This window comes from Thamnophis sirtalis, unplaced genomic scaffold, assembly GCF_051295495.1.
Source record: "Thamnophis sirtalis isolate CommonGarterSnake01/CBP01778 unplaced genomic scaffold, rThaSir2_p1.2 scaffold_5, whole genome shotgun sequence".
Classification (NCBI taxonomy): Eukaryota; Metazoa; Chordata; class Lepidosauria; order Squamata; family Natricidae; genus Thamnophis; species Thamnophis sirtalis.
In genome coordinates, this window is record NW_028261385.1 from 49494949 (window position 1) to 49510017 (window position 15069).

Sequence of the window (15069 nt, forward strand, 5' to 3'; positions counted from 1 at the left end):
GGCAGATGGAACATTTCAGTTTGAACATATTTGTACTATCTTAACCATACGTCTACAGGTTGTATAATTTTGTATAATTTCCAGCTTAATCAAACCTAAGAAGTGCATTAACACTGCATTTGTGCAGTTCAAAACAAATAGAACACAATGGAAAGTCTTGAAGCATAAAACTAATTGAAGGGGTGGTAATTGTTTACCTTGTACTTGCTCTGGAGGGTTTCCCAACCCTTTGGACCAACTTTTGAATTAAGAAGAAAACTCTCTTTGATCGTATGAAACGGGATATTACCTATGCATTTAATCATGTCTTACACTTTTCAGTTCATTGCCCTTTTTTTTTTTTTACTAACTACAGACACAGTACTGAACATAGGCAACTTTCTATGATATGCCAATAATTGTTAAATGCTCTTAGGATGTTTAGACAATACCACTGAAGAAAAAATTAAGTACATTTATGCTATTTCGTTGTTAATGTTCATTGAGAGATCATTCAGCGGAATTCTTATGTAACAGTCGTCTTCTTACTTTTTCCCTCAAAAATCATTACAAAAGACTAATGGATTGGTTATAATCTTAAAAACTAGCCACACTAGCTTGTACAGGAACATAGGATTGTAAGGATTTTGATGGCATTCCTCTGAACACATTTGAGTATTTTTCTATTCCAGTAAGATGATTTGGGATCCAAGCCATGTTGCTGTAGAAGTCACTAAAGTATTCTTCTTGGTAAAATAAATTTATTTCCAATAACAAAAGTACTGCAAATCACATTTTTGTAGAATTTCTCAAAACATTTATTTGCTTATTGATAGAAAAAAGTACATGAATATATTTAGCTGAAACTAAAATTTATAACGTGCTTCTAGGAGTTAAGGAGAAGGAGCAAGTAGACCAGAGTGTGTGGCGCTTCAGGGGCTTTAAATGGGCTTTCGGAGCCTCATTACCACGAAAAAGAAGAAAAATCATACTTATCTGAGCTTGGAGCTCATAAAAAACAGTCCTGCGAGCTGAGACTGAATTGAAAAACTGAGGACCATTACCAAGGAGGCGTCTTTCAATTCAGTCAACGAGCTAGCAGACTAGAATAACCCATCCTGGACTGTCCTGTTGAAACCGTGGAGAATATGGCATTTAAAGGTACAATGCCTGATCCAGCAAGTTGTAAGTACATCACATAGTTGGAAGAAATACTTTGTTCAGATATCACTATGATATCTGAAAAGGAATTATAACACTGCAACATTGAGGATTCAGGAATTTTTGGTCAATTTTAAATGTACACATATTAACCAAAAATGATCAAATATTTGGAAAATGTAAAATTAAACTTCTTTTTAAAACTTACCTGTCATCTTCATCTTTGTTGGAATTAGATAGATTTATACCACAATCTTCAAATTCATCCCAAAAAGCACTATCATCTATTTTACTTTTTTCTTGAAGACTTGTATTGTGTTTCCTTGGTTCATTTTTTACTTTCTTTTCAGCCAATTCATACTCTTTGGGGTCAAAAATGATATTAGATTTTTTTTCTTTACTATGCTTTGAGATAATTTCAGCATTGCATGGCTGATCATCCACATTATCAGTCCACATTTTACTACTTCTTTTTTCTTCCTCTTCATTCATTACAGACTGTTTTTTATCAATCTCACTAACAGGATTCTGTTTTCTAACTTTGGGTCTTACTACCAATTCAGCTGAATTCTCTTGGTCCACTTTCATGCTTGTAGTACTCAGTGCATTACAAATTCCAACATGTGTCCTAATTGTAGGCTCAACTGTACTGTTTTTCTGTTCTAAATCATAAGAAATAAGGTTACTTTTTGCTAAAGTTTCATCATTAGATATTTTCGAAAGTGACTTGTTTTGATAAACAGTATCTGATTCTATGCTAGAAAGTCTTCTAAAAGGCACTAGTCTAAGATCTTCAAAACTTTTACTTATGGTATTATGACTGAAACTAGGCAGATGTGACTGCAGATCACTGAAGGAGTCCATATCTTTTTCTAACCTAGAAAGCATATTGTCCAGTTTTTCTTGAAACAGTCCTGTTTCTTCTTTAGCTAATGTGATAGCATTTTGGAAACTATCTTCCTCTCCATCACTGCTGTCTGGTTCATAAGAGTCAATGTTTACAAAGGCTATTCCATTCTGGCCATGAAGATTATTGCACTCTTCAGAAGTAGACTCCACATTGTCATTAGAATTCTCATTGTTGGCAACATTTTGGTGATCACACAAATTGTAGCACGTTGGAGAAAACATGGAAGTATCTATGGTGATAGCGTGGTTAGAATCAGCTTCACAAGCAGGTTCTTCTGATCCAATATTTGGTAATAATGGCGCATCTACCAATGGAGAACATACGGGAACATGTGGACTGGAACCTTTATATAGAATTATAAAGAAAGATACATTGAAAGGATAAGACCAGTTATTGGATTATAAAATAAAACAGACATGATAAAAATCAGTAATTAAAGATACTGTATCAATCTACAGCTGTTTTCTAAACAAACTAGCAAAGTGGTATAGGCTCAAGTATAAATTATCAGAACATAATGAATATATACAGTACGTCATTTAAAAAAAGTGGCTAGATATCAAAATCTAAGATATTTCTCATTTTTGGAAGAAAATATATTTGCAACAATTTGCAATTCTACCTCATCTTTCAGTACTACATCAATAAAGTTATTAATATGCCATTTATTGGCATTATTCCAATGGAAAAATAATTTGAAAAAACTCTTGGTTTGTTGTGAATAATCAAGCACACAAATCAGGGATCTTCCCTCCATTTTCTTCAGGGATACATAAAAACAAGAATGTTCAGCTTGTTAACTTGCTCAACAAACTATATTAGAATTGTAGAACAAATAATGACTTTGTAGATGTAGCACTAAAGAAATTAAAGAATCACCTCAAGATGAGATGGATAGCAAACAAATCAATCAATAAATAAATAAGGATAAAGATTTAAAAAATAAGAGGCATAAAGAGCAGATGCTAGCAATAAACCCACATTCATTACCATGCTTAACTGTTCACAATAAACCAGCATTTTGAGTTCTCTCTATGGCTGAATCAGACTATGTATTTAAACAATGAAATTATATAATTAGCTGTAGCATGCTATATACTACTTCCAAATCATTATACAGTATTAATTTGCTGCCTCCATTATGAACAATCTTGTTCTGAAAATCTTATGCAATTGCCTACTAGAAAAAATAGTTTTCTTATAGATTAGGAATAGGGTATTTTATCATTAATAAACAGAATTACCCCAAATATATAGTATTTCATTTAACATGGTACAAGAAGTGTCATTACTTTGTGAACAGATGTTTCATTGACTGATTTTAATGGATTCTAGATTTGCTTCCACGTTCCCTTTATCAAATTTCCTCTTTAATGTTTCTCATTTAGAAATAAATGATGAAATTTGAGATATTTAATTACTGATGTTCACTTCTGATTACTATTCTAATGGTACACATAATATCCTTTATAGAATAAAATATTCACATTCTATGTGTTGTGAATCAGCTTTGGTAAAATAATATGTAAATGTGTGAAATAAATAGAAGGACATCCTACGTAATATTGCCTCTATGACTGCAGTAAAACAATTGAGGGATATTATTTTGTACAACTTAATTGAAGAAAACTTCTAATAGTTCTTAGAAATTTAAAATGCAAGCAGATTTAGCAAAAACAATCACAGAAATTTGATAGTATTCAAAATAGAAAGAAGCAATCATATGTTAATAATTTTGAAAGGCAAACTATACCAATTAAAGCAACCTGAAAAATAATAATGAATTAGAAATTATAAGTGTGGTAGATAATAGCATAACTATGAATATCCCAAAATATTAATATTCAAAGATATGATATTTGAATGTATAACTAAAGAAATTGAGCACTAATAACCTACTTTTATCATCTATTTTATATAAGCCAGGCTGACTTAAAAATAAATAATGCAAACTTGGGAGCAGACTTGGATTACACATAATAACTACATATTATTCAGATATATGTTATAGATAAAAAAGATCAATACGATATATCCAAATTATGTTTAATTCACAACATCCTAGCTTCTTGTACAATGTTTGTCCTAAGTAGAAAGTTTTCTCTGAATCAAATAATAATAATTTGTAATTATGTGACACACACACAATAAATTTTCTTTTAGAACACTGTCTAGTTCTAATCCTTCACATTCTTCTGTCTGTTGGTTTGAATATCTTTCTTGATTCATCAGAGATGGTCTAAAACTGACATAGGCATGTCTTCTTCCATATCTTCTCCCTGTAATAGTTTGATAGCCTCCTGTTGGTTTTGGCCATGTGGGTTTTCCAGCTTCCTGACCCATCACTGCAAGAGAGGGGGAGAGGGGAAAGGAGGAAAATGTAATTCTAAATATAACATAGTTTTAATTAATTTAATTTTAATTTTAATACTAAACATATTTGTGGTATAAATATAAATGCTAACAAAAGAATATCAATTAGTATGAAAGCAAAGAATCAATCAATACAATTATTCTAGTGACAGTAATACAGGACTCATGTATATCAGGGGTGTCAAACTCTATTTCATTGAGGGCCACAGCAGGGTTGTGTTTGACCTCGGGAGACAGGATGGGCGTCGCCAGGCTGGGCATGGCCAGCTCAAAATCACTCGAGGTGGCCTGAGCACTCTGCCAACAAAAACGGGTCCCGAGCTCCATTTTTGCCTATGACTGCTTCCTGCAACCCTCTTCCAGCAAAAACAGAGCTCGTGAGCTCCATTTTCACTGGCAGAGACACTATCAGCCAGACCTTTGCTGTTTCCAGGGCAGCCCCCCGGGCCTGATCTAAGCACCCCCGTTGGCCGGATCTGAGCCCCGGGCCTTGAGTTTGACACCCATTATGTGTATCATATTTGTGAACGTCCTTGGCACAATGTAAAGGATTTATAATTTTTAATATTCTAATGTATACTATAAAGTATGTTTTTTTTTAATTTAGTGGAGCAGAAAGCAGAGTAAGAACTGTCAAACAAATCACTTTTCACCTTTCAAATTCTAATTAGTTCTCTTAATACTAAGCAATCTTCCATTAGAAAAATAATGACTCAGCTAGAGGCTATTGCAATGTCTTCTAGCCTTAACCATATTAGATTTTATAAAAGAAAAGGGAGAAATGGAGAAGTAAAGAAAGCGTGTGTGTGTATGTGTCTCTTTATAAATCTGGGGGCTATGGGAAATAAAATGAAGAGACCTGAAAGTTGGGGACATAGCAAGTGAGCAGATATACAAGCGTTCTAAACTGAACTAGATAAGTGAATTATTTTATATAAGCAAAATTGGAAACAAATCCATACCAGGCAGATACTAAGCATAAATTTAGTTTATTTCTGTAGTTTATATCTGTCTCAATTAGCGAATGGCTTAGAATTGGTTTGTAATATCATAGAAAATTTTCAATATTGTTATAAAACTGAATTTGGGTAATGCCCATTTTGTTGACGACTTACCATTTTGTGATACTATATAGTGACTTATACATTTTCATAGTGTATATTAAATAAAATTTAATATACAAATCATCTTAGACAAAATATTTAATGAAAAATTTTGCTCATGTTCCTCAAAATGTTCAGCTATCTTTTGGCAGGAAAAATCCCTTAATTTCTCAAAATATTCCATAACTATATTTGGAATGGAAAAGAACCTGACTAAATAAATAAAGTTTAAAACTGTTTTGTATTCTGAAAGTCAGCAACTGTCTTTCTTTATATTTAGAACCTTATTTGTAGATTTATAGACCATTTTTCCTTCAGGAGCCCAAGTGTAACCTCTATAGTATTTCCATTTTTTTTAATAGAAATAATCTTGTAAAATATGTTGGGTTGGGAAATAATATTTCTCAAGACATCATTTAAACTCTATAACTAGGTATGAATGTGATCTTCTCTAGTCATAATTTATTACTATAATCACCATGCCAGTTACTTATCTTTTAGCTTCATTATAATGTCTTCTTAAAACTGGTATTTTACCAGTTTTCACCATTTCCCACCATAAAAATATTTTTGCATACTATAGGCATTCTAATGGTAAACATTTCTAATAGCTTCTATAAAACATCCACAAAATCCAGCAACTCCACTAAAAAATTAGGGTTCAAAAGATGGAATATGAGTATATTTACCTTGAAAAATTAAATTTATAGGTTGATTTCACTTAAAATATTTGAATAGCATCATATACATTATAATTTAAAACCCAAATTGTATTCCAATCTTTAGCAGGTGCATCAAAACTCTGAGATACAGAGGATGAGCTAGTTGGTTTATAAAGCTTCAGAATTTCTTAACTGATATCTGACATCAAGACTGGAAGAAGTTAACTGTTCTTCAACATTTCAATAATAATTCTAAAATTAAGAATTGGGAGGGACTGTATGTAATGAAACACACGTAGAACACAGGAAGATCACTACAAATAAATATTTTTTTTTATTTCAGTATTTAGTTCCTTCTGCAAGTTATTGTTCTTTCAAATTCACATTGTTTTTATGAAGTTATACCTACTCCAAATTGTATTGGATGGTCTCTCACAGGGGTGTCAAACTCGTGTCATGGCGATGTCACATGACATAACAGGACTTCTCCTTCACCAAGTCAGGTGGGGGCGGGACCAGCACATGACACATCCGGCCCATGGGCCATGAGTTTAACACCCCTGGTCTATCACTTCTGAATGAAAATTTAATTCATAATTTTTCTAATTCTTTCACCTTTTATCGTTGAAATGAGAATGAACTCTGTGATATGAAACTTTGGGCAGGACATTGAAATTTTCTATAGGAATATGTGTATCTTCTCTGTTGGAATAAAAACTACATTCGTTTCAAAGGAAAATAACAGAGTCGCAACTAGCAAACATATCCGGCTACATATTAAGATGAAGTCTAAGTATAATCTTGCTAGTTAATGAAAAAATGTAATAAGCATATTCTCTTTGACTATACAATTTTAATCTATTATATTTAATCTGCATCATGTTAATGCTAGTAATATGATTTCTTCATCTATAATTCAATATACTATATATTGGATTTATATTCAACCAAATAAAAATTTGTATACATGTCTGTTTACTTACTATAGACCTATAATGCCATTATATATTTTTCTATCAAAAGTAAACCTTATTGATTTCAACTAAAGTACTACAAAACATTACCAACAAAACATAAATGTAACATAAAACCTTGCCAACATTTGCTTAATATACTTTGATTTCTATCCACACAATCCATTTTACATTACAATTAGAGTAGTGGAATATGGAAAAATATACTTTGAGTAACATTTAGATGCCACCTGTCCAATAAGTTAATAATTTATGATGTATAAACTGATTTTATAGGTTTAGTTAAATTGAACTATTGGTTCAAATGCCCAATGCTTATCAAGGCACATGTTTCATGCTCATACTTAATTTGCAATCATTATCTTTTCTACAACTTGATTCACATTACAATGCCAAATCTGGGTTCTAGGATTACTTCCAATCCATTGCATCTCTGAATAAGATTGTCCATAGACTGCCGCTAAAGAGGTTTTCTGAACTTTGATTTAACATTAACCAAAGATAGCCAAAGAATAGAGGAAGAAAGATTCCTCTCAAGACAAAATCTATGTAAACTCATGATGTGTTTTCAATAATTTTCTCTGCAACATCTGAACTGTCCCTTATATGTAGAAAGTTGTTCCTGAGTTCCATGTATATTTTCATCAAAGTCTGATTATTTCAGAATACCTACAATTCAGCAGGGTCCTGTAAGAAAGTACTTCAGTCTGAGCCATATTTTCCCAGTATGTCTCTTTCTGCCATCTGTCTGTCCATTTGATCTATCATTTTATTTGTCCATGAAACCTGTATGATGCCAATCACATGATTTTAATTAGCACCTTTTAAACCAAGTTTAAAAGTACCTCTTATTTTAAAAAAGTGCCTAAAAGAAATGGTACATTGCAATTAAGTTTTCCATTGCTTTTAATAAGGTTATTGTCTCCTACAGAAATTGAAAAAAATACTGACCATATAGGGAGCCAGAATGGTAAGTATTTCATCAGAATATTTCCAACGATGATAGAACCATCCATATGAAATTCAATTTATTTGGTTCTAAAAATGTATGGACTTATTACCCATAGTTTAATAACATCCATTCCTAAAGAACGCAATGACTTGGGTTGTAAACTGAATATTTAACAAATTAGGCTGTTCTACAAGGTAAATGATAAATTAAATTATATTATTTATATGCGCAATCATTTTTATTTATTTAATTTATATTGCCACCTCTTCACTCATGGCGACTCAAGGCAGTTTACAGAATATAAAACCACATTTAAAACAATAAAACTAATAAAAAGAATCAAATACATTAGTATAATACAATCACCTCCCGCCCTGGCAACAGCAGAACGCATGAGCCATTTAATGGGTTACATCCCACTCTGGGTTGCTCGGGCCCGCTGTCAGAACCAAGTCTTCAGCACTTTCCAGAAGAGTATTAGAATGGGGGCCCTTCTAATCTCTGGTGGAATGATGTTCCAGAGAGAGGGAGCCATGGAGGAGGCCCTTTTTCTGGGTCCCATCAGGTTTATCTCCCTTGGGGATGGGGCCCGCAACATTTGCTGTCTCCCCGCTCCAATGGGTCGGGTAGATGTGACCAGCAAGAGAGGGTCTCTCAGATAGCCTTGTCCCAAGCCATGAAAGGCTTTAAGAGTGACAAGCCGCACCTTGAATTGACCTGGAAGCAAATCGGCAGCTCCTGCAGTAGAGGTGATACTTGTGCACACCAGGGTCTGCACTATAAAATTACTTAATAAATAGTAAATCAACTTTATTGTGATTTACAGATATACTGTGATTATAACCATAGAATTCCCAGCATATCAATTGTCTGATAACTCAAGTTACAATATACCTACAGGGTATTTCAAGATTACTGTCTAATCTAATCAATACATCCTAGAAATCTTGTATCTGCATAGACTCTTCACCTTAATAGGCCATTGATCAATAGTATAGCATACTAATAATTTTGACATCCTATCTTAATAGCAATAGCAATAGCAGTTAGACTTATATACCGCTTCATAGGCCTTTCAGGCCTCTCTAAGCGGTTTACAGAGTCAGCATATTGCCCCCAACAACAATCTGGGTCCTCATTTTACCCACCTCGGAAGGATGGAAGGCTGAGTCAACCCTGAGCCGGTGAGATTTGAACCACTGAACTGCTGAACTAGCAGTCAGCTGAAGTGGCCTGCAGTACTGCACTCTACCCACTGCGCCACCTCGGCTCTAATAATATCCAGTACTTACATTCTTAGTACTTACACGCTTTTCTAATCTTCAGGACCTTAAATACTGACCTAATCACACTGAAAGCCTGGAAGTAATGGACTGTTTTTGTTTGCCTTATCTGGGAATTAATAGGAATCTAGCTGACCCAAGTGATAAGATTTGGAATACATAGTTTCTTTTATAGACAATATGCATTAGAATCATCATTTGCAAATGTTCCTATATTCATTACTTGAGACACTTTCTTGTAGCAATATATCTATACTATATTGATGTAGTTACCTTTGATAGTAGAATCTGTCAGTCTTAAAAGAGAAAAATGATCCTAGCCTAACATCTAAGAAACTATTCTTCCCACTACAACTAAAAAAAGAGTTAAAGAACAACTCTTGTGGCTATAAAGTTCTAAGATCTGTTTCCTGTGAGTTTTTTTATTTTAATGAAGACAAAAGGACATGTTTTAATACCTTGCAACAAGTATGTTTTGCCTCTATTGTTTCTCCTAGGAAATTTAATTGTATCTTGTAACTCTTACTGAGGAAATAACCCACCGGACCATTCCCTTTCAGGATAAACAATATTATGCAAAGCACAGAAAAGTGGTGAAATGTAATGGACAAAGAAAATTAAAGGCAGAAAACAATTTAAAAAGTAATACAGATTTATTATTTTATGCCAACACTTTTCAATATATCTCTCCATGCTTATCTAACCTTGCAAAGCTTTCTAGTTTCCATTCATGTACTATTTTATACATTGTCTTTTGCTCTTCAAATTTCTAATTCTTCATATTTCTAATTCTCTCTTTCTGAGGAACCAACTCCATTCAACCAAGGTTCCATGTCTTTCTGGTCTTAATGGAAGTTCTCCTGCTAAGTCAGTGATGGCTAACATTTTCCGGAGTGAGTGCCCAAAGCACATAAGTGTATGCGTGAATGCGTGTGCACATGCCCGAACCCCCAAAATGCAAAGTGCACGTGATCCCCATGCATGTGCCCCACCCTGTGCATGTGTGTGCGCCCATCACATGCCCCTCTGCATGCGCCCCCCACAGTCTTTCACTATATTCTCACTGTACTGATAGGACTATTCTACTTTTAAAAAAAATAAAAAACCTCAAACCTTGGAACATTAGACCAACCCATTCTCATATTTATATCATCTTAAAAGTATTGTGAATTACCTCCACTGATCAGAATATGCAGTTTTTGAGGGAAGATCCTTCCTTGCCCATTCTATGAGAGATAAGCTACTTCAACTCTATCTTACCAGATCTAAAGGCAGTCTTTCACCCTGCTTTATTGTCACAGTATTGAAGGAGTGGTATTTATGTCTGCTCCTCAAAAGTTCTGGCTGGTGCAACATCCCTGCAATTACATAGCTGCAACCTTTACTAGTTTCCTACAATCAACGTCAATTGTGAAGGCAGGAAATTGCAAATGGTGACTTTATGACATCCTCGCTAAACGACAACATGGGATTCGCTTAAAAAGATACTTTTTAAATAAATCCTTTCAATAAACAAAATTTATAATTACCATTTATTTTTCATTGTATAGCCAATTTTATGTCATTAACACTTTGCCTTTGAATCAGGGGTTCCAAAAATGTAATTAACAGATTCTGCAGCCTGAAAGAGTTGGAAAACTTGGAAAATCATACTTTCAAGCACATATGAATGACTAACTCTTTTTTTCTACATTTTTCTCTGTAAATCTTTTAGAACTTTACTTTAGAAGTAAGTTCTTTCTGAGGCATTTCTGTAAAGAAAATCTCTTAACAATTTTGTGAATCTGTTCATATTCTGTTAAAAGATAATATTTCCTTATTATTTAATAATTTATAAATATAAAATATAAAAAATGTAATAATTTATAAATATTTATTAATATTAAAATAATTTAATAATTATTTTCCTTATTATTTATTATTTAAATAACCAATTGTAAGACACTCTTACACCTTATTTATATAGCTTAAAACTATTGGAACATTGATACTGATACCGTGTACAATATATTTCACTGTTGCCAGCTGAAAAGTTAAATACTCTTATAATTACAGCATCGGCCATTTTGAGATAACTATTTCTATTACATTGCTCTGCCTCCAGGCAATTACATTTTTATTTTGGTAAAAAATATTGCACACAACACACACACATACATCTTAACTTTAAATTATGACAAAAAGTACATAAGAAGTACATAACATCTTATCCTGATATTTTCATTGATTCATGTTACATGCTATTTTGTCCAATACAGACCTATTGCCTCCCTCCACCCTCTCACATTAAAATTTCTCATGAATTCTTCCTTCTCTAACCACTCAGTTTTAGAATTGGGAGGACATTACCTTCATTTAACTGTGGGAAAAGAATAGGTTTAACACTCTTAAGCATAGATCTTAGAATGTAACAATATTTGATCTCCTAAAACCCACTCCATATCAACTGGAATCATATAGCACTTTTTACTATTAAAACATTTAATGTAAGTTCACTAAAAAGGTAAATGTAAAGATTTCTCTATCCAGTCATGTCCAACTCTAGGGGGAAGTGCTCACTATAACGAGTAGTGCTCATCTCCATTTTTTAGCTGAGGGACCCAGCATTGTCCTAAGACATTTCTGTGATCATGTATCCAGCATGACTACGCACAGAGGCACACTGAATGCTGTTACCTTCCCACCCAAGTGGTGGTACTTATTTATCTATTTGCATTTGCATGCTTTCAAAATGCTAGATGAGCAGGAGGTGGGATAAGGATGGGAGCTCACCCCATCATGCACTGCTCAGGTCTCAAACCTGGACTGTCAGCTTTCCAGGTGACAAGCTCAGTGTCTATAACTGTTGAGCCCTCACTTCCTCTGAGTGTATTAAATGCAGAAATAAACTCTGCCACATTATAAATGAACATTTGAAAATGCATCTTCAATTTAGACATTTTAAAAATTAAGAACAGTACCTGATTTAGCATGGCACTCACTTTCCATTTAATTTATTAAGTGTACAACTTTTAGAAGGTATTGCACTTAATTAAAATCAAATGAATGTATAAATACAATCAATCTTTCTCATTTTTATTTTAACCAATGCACTAAACCTTTACCCATATATTTAAGTTCAGTAGTTTTTTCTTATTTTCAGCTAAGGAAATAAAAAAAGAATGTCACTTGCTAAGATAGTGCCTTGCTTTAAATATCCTCAATTCTGATATGTGGATAACATTAAGTCATCAGTTGCTTGTCACCTAGAAGCATTTTTTTTAATAAAAGAACATAACCTTTTCTGACCATATATTGGATCACACCGTTTGATGGTAGAGTGAAAATGAAAATGTTTAGCCAGACTTAGAATAAATGTTCTGATATTCTATGAAATGCTAGTTAATGACTAGTTTTGATTGGTCAAGAGTTAAAATGATATTCAGGGAAGAAATATGGACTAGGAAAATAGAATCATTCCAAGTACATTTTGCTCAAATGTGTAAAGCTTTAGTTTAGCTTACTTTGTTATCATTGCACATTGCAAATTAAATGCCTTCTTCAGTGTACATTATAACTATAAAAATAAAAACACAAACATTCATCCTTTACTTTCTATATAATTGATACTGCACTATACTATAAAATTCAATATGGTTACTGCCCTAGGATAGAAGCTGTTTTTCCGTCTATTTGTTTTTTTTTAAATTAACCTGTACAATCTGCCAGTTGGTAATAGTTCAAGAAAAGGGTGCCCAGGATGAATTATACATGCATACATGATGTAAGCCAAAGTGGATAAGAAATATCTATCCTATATACAGGCACAAGATGTGTGTGTGAGGGGGAGGGGGATGATTCAGAACTGTTTGATGTGATGGAGCCAGTCTTTTTTCTATTTACCCAAAAGTTTTAGCTACCTCTTGATAAGACTGATTTGGTATCAAATTAGAGAAAACATTCTGATGGGGAAAAAAACCCCAGTAAAGATACTGTATACGTGTCTGTCCCAATTTAAGAGTCGCATAAAAGAGAAAAACTTATTTAGGCCCCTCCAGGCTGCTTAAAACAATTCCCCACTGCCTACCTAGTTTCTGGTGTACAGAAAGCAAACACTTCAATGCGGAAGAGAGCCATTCGGTTGGTTCCGGCCTAAACGGACCAATTGAGAACACGTCCCCAATCTTCCCCAACCCAGCAGCCTGGAAACAGTCCAAGCCTGGCAAAGCTGTCAAGTGAACCTCACCCCACCGCATTCTCCCCGTCTTCCCATTGACCCGAATAAAGCCTTTTTTTCCAGAAGCGAGTTCAAGATTCAGCTCTTCACGTCCGCAAGCCCTCCTCCCCCCTCCCCAAACCCCGACCCTCCATCTCTCCTTCCTGCCATAATAGGATGCCGTATCGCGCAACCCTGTCACCGCGCCCTCGGCCGCTTCCTCCCCTCAGCTCAAGCAACCCTTGGGATCAGCCTCAGAATAACCCAGGGCATCAGCCCAACCCGGACCTTTCCTCGGACTGCCACAACCAAGATCAGGCGGAGGGGGGGGGGGGGACCGGCCTGGAAGGCGCGGCCTGCTTTCCCTCCTCCAACACAGGCCGCAACGCCGAGACAGGTAGGAGGCGGAGGGCCAACCAGCGCCACCGCCTTCTTCTTCCCACTCCCCACATGGACACAAGCATCTCCGGCCCGTCTCTCGCCCAGCCTTCGGCGGCCTCCAAACTCCGGACGCCGCCACTTACCCGCTTCCCAAGCCAAAGGCCGAGAGGGCACCACCAGCGGCAGTCGCAACACACACACGCACATACACACAGAGACGTTCTCCGGACTGAAAGCTACCCGAGCCAATCCAGCCCGCGGCCTGGGCAACGCCGACCAATCCCGGCTCTCACCTAGCCGACAGGGTCCAATCGAGGAGGAACATAAGACAGAGATTGGATGGAACAGCCCGGCTCTCTGTGGGCTGGGCCTGGGGGGGTTGGAGGTTGCGGATGTCTATCCCCACCGCCTTTCCCGGGCCGTCGCCGCATCTGCGACTCCACCTATTCGGAGTGATGCACAGCGCCGTTGTGTGCTCTCCTCTCGGCAGAGCGCGCAATTCTCTTTTCGCCTCCCCCTCCCGGTCTCCGGGACGTCTAGAGAGAATGGGCTGCTTTTGCTGTCATCTCAGCCAGAATCGCAGAACCGAAAGGGGCCATTTTGCCCAGTCCCTGCGAAATGCAAAATACAGCTTAAAAGAGAGCCCGCTGTCCTGCATTGGAAAACCCTCCATCTGCCTAAGGCTCCACTGTCAAGTTCCTCATTAGGAAGTTTGCCTTGGTATCTAATCTGAGTCCGCCTTTTTATAAATATTAATAATAATTTTAAAAAAAAACCACTATTCCGTGGCCAGCTCTCTGGGAAATAAAGAACATGTTGTATTCTATCTGTGTGATTCTTTTTCAGGTATTTGGGGAGCGCTGCCTTCTTTCCCCTCCGTGTTCTCAATCAGGCCATCTTGACCAATAGAGTTTTTTTCATTTTCCAGCAGCAAATTTTCCGGGGACTTAGGCAGAGGTTTTTCCGATGCCCTCGCCTCAAATCAGCAGAAACTAATCTTTATACAAAAAGCAATAACATATCACCGGAATCCACTGCTACAACTCAGGCGTAGATTATTTTTGAATATTTTGGCTAGCTTCCACCCCTCATGCCT

The 15069-nt window shown here is 35.6% G+C and overlaps 1 protein-coding gene across 9 annotated transcripts in view; it reads right to left on the reverse strand.

Moving 5' to 3' along the window:
- Positions 1–14417, reverse strand: part of PJA2 (praja ring finger ubiquitin ligase 2) — a 52303-nt gene extending 37886 nt beyond the window's left edge. For 4 of the 9 annotated variants that reach the window (XM_087715789.1, XM_014067574.2, XM_014067572.2 and 1 more), the window contains exons 1-3: positions 14117–14229; positions 4195–4395; positions 1349–2393 (exon numbers count right to left, since the gene is read on the reverse strand). In XM_087715789.1, coding sequence (XP_087571915.1) covers positions 1349–2393; positions 4195–4395; positions 14117–14180 — 1310 coding nt within the window. In that variant the 5' untranslated portion in view covers positions 14181–14229. Of the gene's footprint in view, positions 1–1348; positions 2394–4194; positions 4396–7835; positions 7949–14116; positions 14230–14266 lie in introns of those variants that run through there. The other 5 variants (XM_087715790.1, XM_014067573.2, XM_087715792.1 and 2 more) reach the window with 4 other exon arrangements.
- Positions 14418–15069: the final 652 nt, after the last annotated feature.